Source organism: Gopherus flavomarginatus, chromosome 1 (genome assembly GCF_025201925.1).
Source record: "Gopherus flavomarginatus isolate rGopFla2 chromosome 1, rGopFla2.mat.asm, whole genome shotgun sequence".
Lineage (NCBI taxonomy): Eukaryota > Metazoa > Chordata > Testudines > Testudinidae > Gopherus > Gopherus flavomarginatus.
In genome coordinates, this window is record NC_066617.1 from 170,440,328 (window position 1) to 170,454,052 (window position 13,725).

The following is a 13,725-nucleotide window of genomic DNA, read 5'->3' on the forward strand; positions in this document are numbered from 1 at the left end:
CTAAAGCAACCGAGCTCTCGTAGTACATACCTTTCTGAAAAACAAAGTCACACCACCCTGAGCTTTATTACACAAATCTAACATTAGCAATAACATAGGGTATGAATCAGACCACTGATTACTTTTTTATTGTGACTAGGCATTTAGTAAGCATTTAGTCTATCAAAGAAAAAACAAACATTCATTCAGCAAGTTGAAAAAAAAACTTTTCCTTGACTGAGACAAGTTAATGCGTATACAAGATCCTTGAGGTATCCTATGCATAACAGGATATCAACATATTATACCATGTTTATCACTGTGATACTGGGGCATCTACTTCCTCTAGTGCATGGCCAGAGTATGCAACCCATCCTACCAGAAACAGATATCATAGTGATCCTTATATCTGTAACCTCCAGGTTTGACTACTGCAGTTCACATGGAATGAAACTCTCACCCTAAAAAACCATCTCCAGTTAGCACAAAAAATGCAACAACCCATCTATTCATCAACATGGATCACTGTGAACAACATGTCACTACAATTCTCCATGTTCTCCATTAGATATAAAGGGCAGACTGTGATATCGTCTCTCACACTGAGATGTATCTTAACTCCAACAATGAAATAAACATGATTACATTATTAGTAAGATGCCACCTAAAGTGCAGAATTAAATGGGGTCCTTATATTCAAACGTTTCCATGGGATCACTCAGAGCTACCCTAGACATCACATCCTTTTTATCCACCACTCTGACTTCCCTTCACAGCTTCTCTTCACTGGCTCAAACAAACAGTCAACAGTGTGGGAGACCCTCATGAGGCAAACTTTCAGGGGAACTGGACCTAGACTATGGAATTTGTCTCTGCAAGAGACAAGGAATACAAACTTCAAGGGCCATAGGCCCAAATGCAAAGCCTATTTCTTCTATGTAGCTTTCCCTCTCAATAGCTGTTTTAAAAAAAAATATATCAATCCTACACATACAAAAATAAGGTGATATCTATTCAAGTTCTATCTTACTGCAGGGAAGGGAGAGAGAGCATTCACTTTGTTTCTCTTTAACTGCATGAGAGGTGCTCAGTAAGTATGCTGATGAGGGGCATACACAGTAAGTACCTAGACAGATAACACTTTGAAGTAGTAGGATAAAAATTGTTAAACAAATATGACTAAGTCAGACAGTGTTTAAAGTATCTTCACATTAGAGGGAAGAGATTTCCACTGCACCTATTTAGCCATTTGATTTCATGTAGAAAACTGTGTGTTGTTTGTTCCATGATGATCTTTCTGAAAAATTGTTTTTAAAGGTCACAGGTTTAATGCTTTGATAAAACAGCTTTACATTGCCAAGCAAAGCACAGCAACACTTACACACCAGGATATGTTTAAATGCCACAATGCTGGTCAAGGCCCATGTGAGAAAAGTTACTAATGGCAACAGAATAAGTATCTGATGACTATGACTCCTACTAAATTCTCTCTAATCAGCTGAACCCAATGGACGTGACAATTAGAGTATCAGTGACTAGTATATTTCCAAGGTTACCATTTGAAAGGCTCTACTTAACCAGCATCTTCTGCCGAAGTGCAGAAACATCACAAGATACAAACAAATTGGCTCAGAATACCATACACAGTTGAAAGTGGCTATGCAGCAAGATATTGTAACACTTCTGATCTCCAGAAAGCCACAGCACACACAATTCCAAAGAACAAATTCTGAAAAATGAAATGGCAGACTGGCTACTGGGAAAATGAGGAGATCACAAGGTGCAGAATCACTCATCAAAGCCCACTGCCTCCAAGACAGCATTAACTGTCAATGCATTGGCATTGTACATTGCAGATAGATAGATTACCAAGATGTAGAAAAAGACATCTGAAAGAGGCCATCTTACCAGAATGGATGAAGAGGACTTTGTTAGGTGACTGCCATCTGAGAGAACAGTGAGCTGTCAAATCCCGCATTCGACAGCTTCCATACTGTACCTGTGCTTGTCTTAATAAGGGCACGGGGATGCAAATGTAGCAGTGTTACTTTAAAAGCAAAAGGTGAAGTGCTTTGCTACGCTGTTCGTGCCATGTATCTGCCACACAGATATTCAGAAACAGGCAAAGGTATGCTTCCCTGGTTTTTCACCTGATTTTCTGTGTAACTATTTTTTTATGTTGATACTTTTTTTCTCCACAAGAGAGGTGTGTGACCATAAGACTTTCAATCAATATTTAAAACACAGTGTAAAGACAGTGTCATATACTGAAGAACTCTGTGGTTATGATTTACTTACTTGGTTCCTTTGTGGTACTGTGAAGTTAAGTGATTTGGAAGGTTATACATTTCAAATGTTTACTGCGTGTTATAAGGAATAACTAATGTATACATTGGGTTTCACACTTGTTAACTGTACTCAATAGAGACACTGGATGTTAGCAGAAAAAACTGGATTTTGGCATCCTCTCATTTTAAAAAAATGCATCACTTCTATAACTCTTTTAGTAATGTGGCTCTGCATAATCACAAAGCCAATACTGCAAGCTTTGGGTACATATTGTGCTTTGCCCTTAGACTATATTAAACAGCAAATTAAATTGCTCTTCTTGCTTTCCATTATCTCAATAAAATTTACGGTGTGGACCATGATAAAACAAAAATATAGGTTATACATGAATTTTACTTTCTATCGTGCTGCTTAACAACCATACTTCCCCCTAGTACTTCAGAGTATCCCGTAGTGATTGAAAGTTGAAGCACTCATACATGGGATGACAAATACAATCTTCTTTCAAAACATTTCACAATTTCATAACTTGAAACACTCAAAATTAATGTGAACTCTGAGCTCTGAATAGCCAGACTAACACCTTCAATAATCTCCTCTCACTTTACATGGCAGGTATTTCCCCTGCTACTCTCAAGATAAAGCAGGGGTGGCCAAACTTTTTGGCCTGAGGGCTACACTGGGGTTGCAAAACTGGATAGATGGAGGGCCGGGTAGGGAAGGCTGTGCCTCCCCAAATACCCTGGCTCCTGTCTCCTATCTACCCCCACCTCCTCCCACTTCCCAACCCCGACTGCCCCCCTCAGAATCCCTGACCCATCCAACCTCTCCACTCCTTGTCCCCTAACTGCCCCCTGGGACTCCACCCCCATCCAAACCCCCTGCTCCCTGTCCCGACCCCATCCACACCCCCGCCCCCAGACAGGCCCTCTGGGATCCCACACCTATCCAACCTCCTCTGTTCCCCATCCCCTGACTGCCCCCCTCCAGAACCTCCACCCCATTCAACCACCCCTTGCTCCCCATCCCCTGACCGCTCCCGGGGCCCCCAGCCCCTTATACAAGCCCCTGGCCCACTTACCATGCCGAGCAGAGCAGCATGTCTGGCTGCCGCACCTGTCGGAGCCCGACACACTACTGCTCTGCTCGGCAGGAGCACGCATCTCTGCTGCCCAGAGACAACAGGGGAGGGGCCAGGGGCTAGCCTCCCCAGCCAGGTGCTCAGGGGCCGGCAGGACGGTCCCATGGGCTGGATGTGGCCTGTGGGCCTTAGTTTGCCCACCTCTGAGATAAAGGCATGCTCCTTATAGGAATGTACTTTTGTTTTCTAGATTCTGAAATCTATTATGCTTATGATTTTGCCGCAATATCAGATGTTAGAAGGCCTTTCCAATGTATCTTCAGTATGCTTTATAGAAAGACTTTAACGATTTGTAATTATTTTACTATCGCACCAATATTAACTGAATCTGAAATTTATTCTCATATGTAGGTGCTGCATTTTATTTTGGGAAAAACAGTCATCCACTATATCAAAGAATTAACTTTATTATGAGTCCAAAGATGCTGTATTTACTAGCACAAAACTACCACTGGAAATTATGTCCAGCTTTTGGAACATGAAACAGGAGCATCACCCAAAGCTAAGTATTATGCGAGGTAATGAAATAAACCAACGCTCAAAAACATTTTGATGCAACTACTGCTTATCCATTCAAAAATAGGAGTTTGTACAGAAATATGAAAAAATTGATTGATATTAAATCTATTGTTAATCAGGAGTTATTAAACATATAACTTAACTCTCTTTATTGTGTATCAGTAAGCTTTATAAAAAGTAAGTTTAGATTCAGCTTGACACTGCCCCATATGCACTGATGCGTTTACTTGTAACTACAAGAGTCAGCAGAGACTGGATCAGGAGCAAGTAATTTTGTATTTTTTGCAAGTATTCTCAGTAGTAAATATTTACCAGAGGGATTTTATCTAGAGTGTCATGCCATCACATTTTGTTCTATCAATTATGATAAAGTTCTTTCAACTACCAAAGGAAAGTTGTGGGTTTTTTTTAAACTAGTACCAAAGAGATTTCAAGATGAGATACTGTATATGAAATTGCAGCCTTAATCCTGTTCTCATAGCTAAAATATAAAGCCATGAAATACAGAGTAATCATAAAGTCTCAAAATTGACAGATCCTTAACTATAACAATTCCAAGTCTTGGTAATATGTACTTCCAAGTACAGGTAACATGCACATGTAGATTTGCATGATGTTGCTAATGAACTTTACATACACCGTTACATAGTCTCCAAAAACCCTAATCCCACAATATAGTTATTTTACTTTGCATGATTTTATCAAGAGTGATTTGTAGTTTGGGATAATCCCATAATGTTTGTAAATAGAGCAACAAATATGTTTTGCTACTCAAGTTACTTCAGATATGAAATTTCAACCAGTGAGAAAGAGCAGCGACAGCATGGCGATGAGCACAAGAAACAGAAACCAGAAATTTCTGAGATCTAAACCCAGTCTTGACAGTGGCTCTGTGTCCTTGGGCTAAACAACCTCTCTATCTTGTTCTATACAGATAAAGGAAGAGGAGAGATTATAGGTAAAGACAAATATTACCGCTAGTAATTTAGGCCTTGAAACCGCAGTCTGATCACTGAGTGGGGACCCCGATGATTATGCAGGGACCCACTGAGTTCACTGGGACACTCTGTGGGCATGCATTTGCTAAGGTTCACCAGACTGCAGGATACAGGCCCACAACAGTATTTAAACCAACAGTTACTTGGGAAGGTTTCTAACTACTTCTGGTTTTAATCCCTGTTTTTGATTTATATAGAGGAGAAATTTACCTCCCATTGCCTACTGCTGAGAAAGGCAAGACGACTTAACATCATGTTTATCCAAATGTGCTCTCTTCACTACAAGTACCAAATGCTTAACTCAAGCAAGTTACAGCATTTGAACACCATTACATCACCCTGTCTGGTATACTTTAATGCAATTTGTAAATAAAATAAAATTTGATTATCTGACAGCATCTTAAAGAGGATACATTGAAGATCAAAATTGAGGACACTTATCCAGTGAAACCAAAAAGAAAACAAGTGCAGCCTTTCCAAATAATTCTGCAGAACAGGTCACATAATTTGTTTTGATGCACTGATGTAGTAATGACGTTATTCTATGAAAACTGAGTGACAGCAATCCATAATTCCAAACAATGAGATTAAGATTCAAACTAACCAAAGGAAAAACGCACTGTAAGGCTTTTTGCATGGTCTGACGTACTATTGCAAAGAGGGAAATATTAAACTGTACATTCCCTCTATTGTTTCAAACATGATATAGACAGATGTCATCTTTTCAAGATGAAAACATCTTCCTACTGAAGAGTAGTCTCTGTCTCCAAGTGCCTACATTTGTGAAATTAATTATGACACATTCCCTGTTTACAGAACTCAACCAAATTCAGATCTGGCAGTAATAGAAACAACTCCACTAAGTCTTTGGAGTAGCACCCATTTACATCACAGTTTAGAATTAGCTTTAGCAGCAATTTTAATAAATACAAGTAATATTCTAGTGCAGTGGGTCCCAAACTTTTGTATTGGTGACCCCTTTCAAATAGCAAGCCTCTGAGTGCGATCCCCCCATTATAAATTAAAAACACTTTTATATATTTAACACCATTATAAATGCTGGATGCAAAGCAGGGTTTGGGGTGGAGACTGACAGCTCGTGACCCCCCTGAGGGGTCCCAACCCCCAGTTTGAGAACCCCTGTCCTAGTGGTATCAGCATGGAATGGCAAGTAAGGTTCCAATAAATGATTCTGATAATTCTAGTTTAGCAAGATGCATCAAGATTTCCTGAAGTTATATAAATGCAAATTATTTACCCCCACCACACAGACCTCTACATTAAAAAGTCTGTATTTTAAAAATAAGTGAACTGAACCACAGGGAGTTAGTTAACTTTCCAGAGTCAGATCCTTAGTACATGTCTACACTACAATCTTAAATCGACCTAAGTTAGATTGACTTACAGCCACCACAGCACTTCCACCAACTTACAAGGTACAGTGTGGAGCGCGGCCGAGAGCCTGCCGGGACCCCAGCCGTCCTCCAGGCTTCTCGCCTTCCTGCTCCCAGACGGGAGAAGCTACCGGGGGGCTTCTCATCTCTGGTGGGGAGACCCACAGCTGGAGTCCAGCTGCTGTGCTCCTGGCAGGGAGCGGGGATCCCAGGGGCCAGTAGGGCTCCCAGTGGGGAGCTTGGGTGACAGCCCAAGCAGGGAGCCTGGGTGGCAGCTTGGCTTGGAGCAGAGACAACAGCCCGGCCCAGAGCCATAAAATTGACAAGAATGACAGCCAACAGCTGATATAAAGACGACACTGTGTCACCCTAACTACACCAATATAAGCCCTACGGCTCTTGTGGAGGTGGAGTTTTATGTCCACATAGCAGGGCACTTATATCTGCAAGAGCAAGGCTGTAGTGCAGGCACCGCACTTACACTGTAGAGTAGCTGCCTTATGTTGACCTAACTCTGTACTGTAGACCAAGTCTTAGGGTTATGTCTCCCTTGGTTCTAGGGCCTGATACCATTAGATATTAAAACCTCAATCCTCAGTGATCTCAAAGGGAAGTTTCCCTGTGCTGATCAAGCCCTTTCCTACCTAATCACTCTGCCTCCTGAGACTGTTACCCAGACTGTAAGCTAACTATTCCTAACTTTAGCACAGCACCTTTTTAGCTAATTTCTACTTAGTTTATAGAAAGCTGTCACTTCCATTGTGTAGTATTTAATAAAATGTGCAATGTTGAGAAAGCAACATGTAGATGCTACAAGATCTATAAACCAACCCACAATAACTGTCAATAAAATACATTTCCAGTCCCAAAATAAATAGTTAAGCAAAGATGTAAGAGTACTTTAAAAAAAAAAATCCATGAAAAATGCAGACAAAAGATTTAAAAATAAAGGATTTCTTACTAATCTGTTTACTCCATTAAGGGATAATCAGAGAGTGATTTCCTTCTGGGCACAATTCTTACAAACAAACATGTATGCATATGACTGTCATGAGAGTGCTTTATAGGATGATTAGCTTACCTGAAGTTTCATGCTCAAGAGGTTTTGTTTGCAGACTGACTAAATGGGATCCACTTTGAAACATAAGGAATATTTGATGCACAAGAAATAAATTAAGTAGTTTTCTCCCAACAGCTTTACAAGTCTGAGTTATTGTGATGGACTCTGACCAACAAGAGCAGCAGGACTTCAGGCAAACATGTACATTTCCTCACTCAAACACTATTTTTAAAAAACATAGCCAGAGGCCAGCAACTGCACAAATAGGTTTATCTGACTAAAATGTAAGTCCATCTCTTTTCAAAGAAGGACACACATGGCAAAGGAATAATATCTGCAGGAAAATGTAGATTCTCAAATGGACTCATGTAAATAACTTCCTTCCTCAACAGGAGAATACAATATGTACACACACAAAACTTACCACTTTGTCCATTAGCTTCCAAGTCTTCTCCACAGTTCTGCGGTCAGCAGCTGCTTGCTTGGGGGGCCCCACGGCATCCTGAATAGCATCTATGATGCCCAGAATACGCCCTTTGCGGGGGTTTCCTCCTCGGCCACCTGGGTTCCGGCCATTCAGGGAATTGGCCATCTGGGATCCAATCTTAACAAAAATAAATAAGAGAATTATTATAAGGTGTCCTAAAGACACTTTGTCATAAAAAAACAAAAGCATACAGTGAAATACCGTTTGCATTCCCCGGTCAGAAAACAAGAAGAGTATGTTTGGGAACTGGCTTAACTTTTTATGATGAAGAGTTTAAAACCATCTGGGCTGAGTTTACACTGACAAATGACCCTGGATTTGTTGTCAATGTATACATAAATAAGTTGAAGGTAAATTTACACTTGCGAGTGGACAGACACAGAGTTGATTTTACCCCATAAACAAAAACAAAACAAACAAACCCATACATACACAATTGGGAGAACACACTTTCTGTTTCCACCCTCCCTAGTCTCCCCATAAAGAAATAAAAGCCACTGGTGAACCTAGCACTAATGAAGATCACTTTCACTCCCGTTTGGTTTTCCAGACCCCAATAAACATACAGATGATCATGTACACTCACAGCTCACCAGGGACACAAGCTTGTCACCAGACAACAAAGGCATATGGACTTCCATTTGCCATGTTAAAAAAAGAAAAGAAAAGCCAACATGCCTGCGACGAGCAAATGTTTAGGATAACATGAGCTATGCATACGGTGTATTATCTTGTATAAAGAGCGAGAAACTGAAGAAGGGGAAAACCTTAAGGAGCAGGAAGGAAATTTCTTCTGTAAATCCAAGCTCCCTGAAGCTTCGTTTCACAGGAGAGAGAGTTTTATTCCCTTCTCTGTCCAATCTGAGCGGATGGTGGTGGGGGGTAGAAAGCCAAAAGAGAAGTGCCCCCGGTAAGTCTTCCCCTCCTTCTTTTCTCCCTCCCACCTCGTGCGCCTGGCTTCAGTCCCAGAGGCAGGGACGCGTCCACCCACCCCGCCAGCAGCGTGTTAAATCCCAGCCGCGCTCCTGGCTCCGGAGGTTAGCTCAGCTCGCCGCCCCTCTGCATCCACACATGCTCCCGTCTCCTGGCACGCACCGGCAGGCAGCAGAGCAGTGGGACTCTCCGGGCTGTCGCTTGCTGCTCGGGGGCGGCCGCTGCCCCCGCAGGAAAACACGGAGAGTTAATTCATCACGGCCCGTGTCTCGCTAGTCAGCCCCCCCCCGGGGCAGGGCTGCGGGGCGCGGGGGGCGTGCGAAGAACGGGAGGCACCGCACAGCAACGCGCCCGCAGAACCGGGGCTACCCCGCTCCTGGAAAGCGGGGCGCGCGCGAACGTACAGGCTACAGCGAACGCTCTGCCCTCCTCCCCCCGCAGCTGCTGCGCTCCTTGAAACACTCCTCCACTGACCCACCCCGCCCCCGAGCCCCACAGTCACTCCCACGCGTGCGCGGTGGGGAGGGGGGGAACGGCGCTTTCCAGGAGGGCGGGACCCTAAGGTTCTGAACGTTAGCCAATCGGAAAGGGGAAAGGGTTTGCTTGACAGGTCAGGCAGCAAATGGGTAGGAGGCAAGGCTGGGCTGAACGGACTGGCGTTGCTAGGAAGGCAAGAGGGAGCGGGGGGAGAATAGGCTGGCCCCTAGCGTAGGATTGATGAGGGCAGGGGCCAATGAAAGGGCTAGCCTGGGAGAGGCGAGGCTTCCGGTGACACCTTTCTCCCCCAGCTTCTATCTCTGCGCCTTTTGATTTGGGGGGAGAGAAGCAGCAGGGGATAAGGGGAGGGGGAAGGGGCAAGTGGAAGGAGGGGGAGGAGAGGTGTAGACGTGTGGGTAGGTGAGTAAACTAGAGAGCCTGGGCAGCTGCAGGAGAGGGAAAGGTGAACTGGGGAAGAGGGGACAGAAAGAAAGAGGAAGGAGTTGATTGGGATAGATCTAGGTTTTCTATAGGGTGTGGGAGTCAGTCCTGTGGTGAGCCAGGCCCAGAAGATCAGCCCTAAGCCCTCTGATGCATTGGGAGAGGGCTTTACTGATTTACAGCAACTAAGACTCTTGCCTCAGGTTAGGAGGAACTTTTTATAATCTGCCCCTGGGGTAGTAAGGGTTTTGTTGTGCCTGTTTTACTGACATATACTGTATTTCCAGCCCCAGGTTCAAAAAGTTAGGTGCTAAAAAGTCATGAGATTTTTTAACAATAATCAGGTGGGATATTTATATTGGCATGCTAGGTTTTGAACCTTTAAGTGTCACATTTTCAGGTATTTCTTTACAGCTATGAGGGCTAGAAACTTACTTTTAAAAAAATGAAAGCTGAGAGTCTCCCTTAATTATAACTTCCAGGACAATTAAGAAAAACATCATATATTGTGAGACTTGTAATAAAAATCTTAATAGGTAATAGTGAATGCATGAAAACCTGTTCCACAATTTTATTTGAAAATATCTCTCTTACATCTATACCCCTTGATTTTCACCAGAGCTCTCTCTGAAGGTTTAGTACTAGTAGTGAAAGTTTCTTATCCTCACATTAACTAAATTGTATGTCTCTGAAACATGTGCTTCATGCATAGGATGGATGCAGAATATTGGAATTCAAACTTAACATGGAGATCTGAGAGCAGAATTGTTTCCTTAGATTGTTACTCTTAGGATGAAATATCCCTTACAGACCCTAAAAGTTAAACATTCAATATTTTGATTCAATTTTTTGTTTTCATGGAAGTCAATTATTTTAGGGATGACTTATTTCCAAGCTTTAGTTTTCTTTTTCTGAAAATCAACTTCAAAATATGTTCTTTCCTGATTGCCCCCTCCCTCAGGATTAAAAACCATTCTGCCATTTTTCTCAATTTAGCTATTAAAATAGTAATATTGGACAGGAAGAACGACAGGAGGCAGCTCCTGACAACAGCTGTATTTCCAAACAGAGGTCTGCCTCATTATCATTCTTATTTACATTATCATTTATTAAATATTGTAAATACAGATGTCCTTTCTGTTTATTTAAAATGTGTCTAGTTATTACTTTAGGCACATGTACAACTATACAATCCTATTAATAACATCTGTGCTCAGTGGTTATTGTTTCTCTGCATTTTTAAAATGGAAACTGGGAACACAGTCCTATGTGCATTGAAAGGTTTCTCATTTCACTGTCATCTCTGCAAATAACTCTGCTTCCTGTGCTGAAGTGCCAGTTTATGACTTTCTCTATAGATGTAATTTCTAACCTTTTTTTTTTTTTTCCCCTTTTGGAGCCCTGCGTAAGATACACTGACTGGTGGCACCTTTCATAACCACCCCCTATTATAACTATCACCATCTCTTGTTTTGGTTAAAATTTATTATATATTTTTGGCCTCATTTTATTTTTTGCTGTTTTCTTGTGCAATTTGGTTCTGTGGTTCTTTTCATGTTCTCTTTGCAGGAAAAAAGCTACATGCTCTGGGATGCCAACTGTTAGTTCCGTAGAATTGGGTCATATTCCTTTGCAGTTTATATGAGTGCCTATGTAACCCACACATCTCCTGGGTGTGGTGTTCTGTCCCAGCTAGTGGAACTGAGACTACTTAGAGAAAGGGAGATTAATGACTCTGCTCTACAACCTTGGCTAATAGGCCCATGGCTTTTGGCTCATGCACTAAGCTCCAGAATCCCCAGGTTCAATCCCGCCAGTTGAAAACCAGAGTCTGTCAGCGTTACACCTGGCAGCAAAGGTAAGAGACTTGATTCTGTGGGCTGCAGCCCTATACCTGTGTGTTGTTTTGTTAGAAGAACTGCCAGCTTCATTAGAAGAGCCTGTGGGATTGCTACAAGGTGTGTGGCTTTCAAGGACTCAGCCACTTACTTTTCACTGCAAAACAGTGTATACTGTACTGTCCACTTCAGGACAGGCATTGGATCGCAGCTGTATGTTCTGGTCTTGAAAGTGCAGTCCCCAGAGGGTCATGTGAATGTGGGTTAAAAGCAAGGCCTGCTGGGAGATGGGAGTTAGCCTATAAAAAGATGCACAAGAGAAACTAGAGATGGGGCAAGATCTGGTTTGTTTCATTATGGGAAAGCTAGATGGTACAGCAGTAGCTGGTGTGAGTAGTGATTCCCCTGTGGGATAGGCATACTGGAGGGAGTTGGTAGAGGACTGCTAGGAAGATGGCTGGAGAGACCAGCTCTGTGATGGAAGGGTCCAGGGCTATGTTGTGTAACAGAGGAGAACATAAGTCCTGTCTATAATGCCAATTAGAGTGGTAGTGCAGAAACCTTTGTATGTCAGGAGTGAAAAAGTTGGGGAACCTGCCAGCAGAGATCTTCACCTACTCCAGGGTACTGATGGACTCCTGAAGAGCCCATCGAACAGCAAAGAACTGATGGAACCCTGCAACCAAAGGGAAGGACTCCAACTGGAGAAAATGAGGGAGCATTTGTAGAAGCCTTGTTTTTAACTTCTTATTTGGCCTGAGTGCAGAGGACTCATGACTTGGCCACTTAGCTGGAGGGCCAAATTGCTGCCTGACTGAAATATTCAACTGTTCAAGAGCAAGGGGGAACTGAGGCTCAGAAATTTGACTTGATGTTAGATGAGGTAGGCCAGTCTTGTTACTTTCCCCACAGCTGCAGCAGTAATATAGCTGCCTTGGGCGTGAACATAACTTCATTAGAAGTCATTCAACTTTCTCCCACTACCTCAATGTTTTTCTTCTCTACCCATAACATCTACCACCTCTGAGACTACTCTGTGATCTCTTCAGTCTGAAAGATTAAGGTTTACAGTTGTATTCCTGAGTGAATCTCATCAGAGATTATATCTCATCAGATACCGTCTAAGGTGGCGGGGAGCTAGATAAATGTATCCTCTCACCAGCAGTCTAAAATGCTATTAAAGTACTAGGTGCAACTAAATCAGTGTATGTGGTTTGAAAGCCTTTCCTCCTTGTCCTCAGCCCTGATGGGGTAGCTTTTGGCAAGTACAGTCAACTAAAGATGAAGGGGCTTCATACCCCCTGTAAATAAGATTGTATGCTGGCCCTGTGTATGTTTCCCAAAGAGCATAGCTACTTTAGCATATAGTAGATTGATTTAAGCCTTTATGAGAGTTACTCTTGTACAACTAATATCAATTATTTCAAAATCAGAATATTATGAGCTGCTCCTCTCTAATTAAAACACTGATTACTCCATTAAGCATCCAAACACCTTTAAACTTTTAAAGGCATTTGTCAATTTTTTGACTGGATATGCGGAGTATTTCCAAGCAACCATGAGAGTACCACTTTTAGGATGTATGGATTCTGCAATGCACTGTGCAATGGCAGCTCAATGGGTTACATGTTTAACAAGGTCAAGCACTTATACAGTGCTTTACACTGACCCGTCATTGTGCACTAATGAGTCCAGATTCCAGATCAAGAGAGAGACTATAAATAAGTGCTTTTTTCCCACCTTTCTGCAAGAAAGGGAACTCTCCTTACAGGTGTTTTACAGCTCCAGAACTATTTTTTTTCAAATATATTTTAATTATTCAGTTATAGAAAAAGGTATAATGTAATGTCTTAAACTTAAAAATACATAATACGTTACTGTGTCCATAAACACTACATATGTCACGTTACTGTGTCTAGTCATGCAGTCACCATTATGAACCTTTAATTGGCTCAGTAAGTAACAAAAAAACACTTTATAATATCATTAACTACTTTTTAATGCCTCTAGCTGTGCTAGATTATTCAGACCTATAAAGGCATAAGAAAATATAATCTGTTTATTTATGGTTTTGGGAGTAGTTCAGCTGCCAGCCAGTATTAAGTATAATTATACCTGACTATGCATTTAGAGTGGAACATATTTACATGTTTTAGTGCAGTGAATTTA

The 13,725-nt window shown here is 42.0% G+C and overlaps 1 protein-coding gene across 5 annotated transcripts in view; it reads right to left on the reverse strand.

Annotated features, from left to right (window-relative positions):
• The window catches only part of CBLB (Cbl proto-oncogene B), a 211,671-nt gene extending 202,423 nt beyond the window's left edge, over positions 1-9,248 (reverse strand). For 2 of the 5 annotated variants that reach the window (XM_050957211.1, XM_050957207.1), the window contains exons 1-2: positions 8,588-9,185; positions 7,805-7,984 (exon numbers count right to left, since the gene is read on the reverse strand). In XM_050957211.1, the coding sequence (XP_050813168.1) occupies positions 7,805-7,972 (168 nt within the window). In that variant the 5' untranslated portion in view covers positions 7,973-7,984; positions 8,588-9,185. The other 3 variants (XM_050957210.1, XM_050957208.1, XM_050957209.1) reach the window with 3 other exon arrangements.
• Between the last annotated feature and the right edge of the window lie 4,477 nt (positions 9,249-13,725).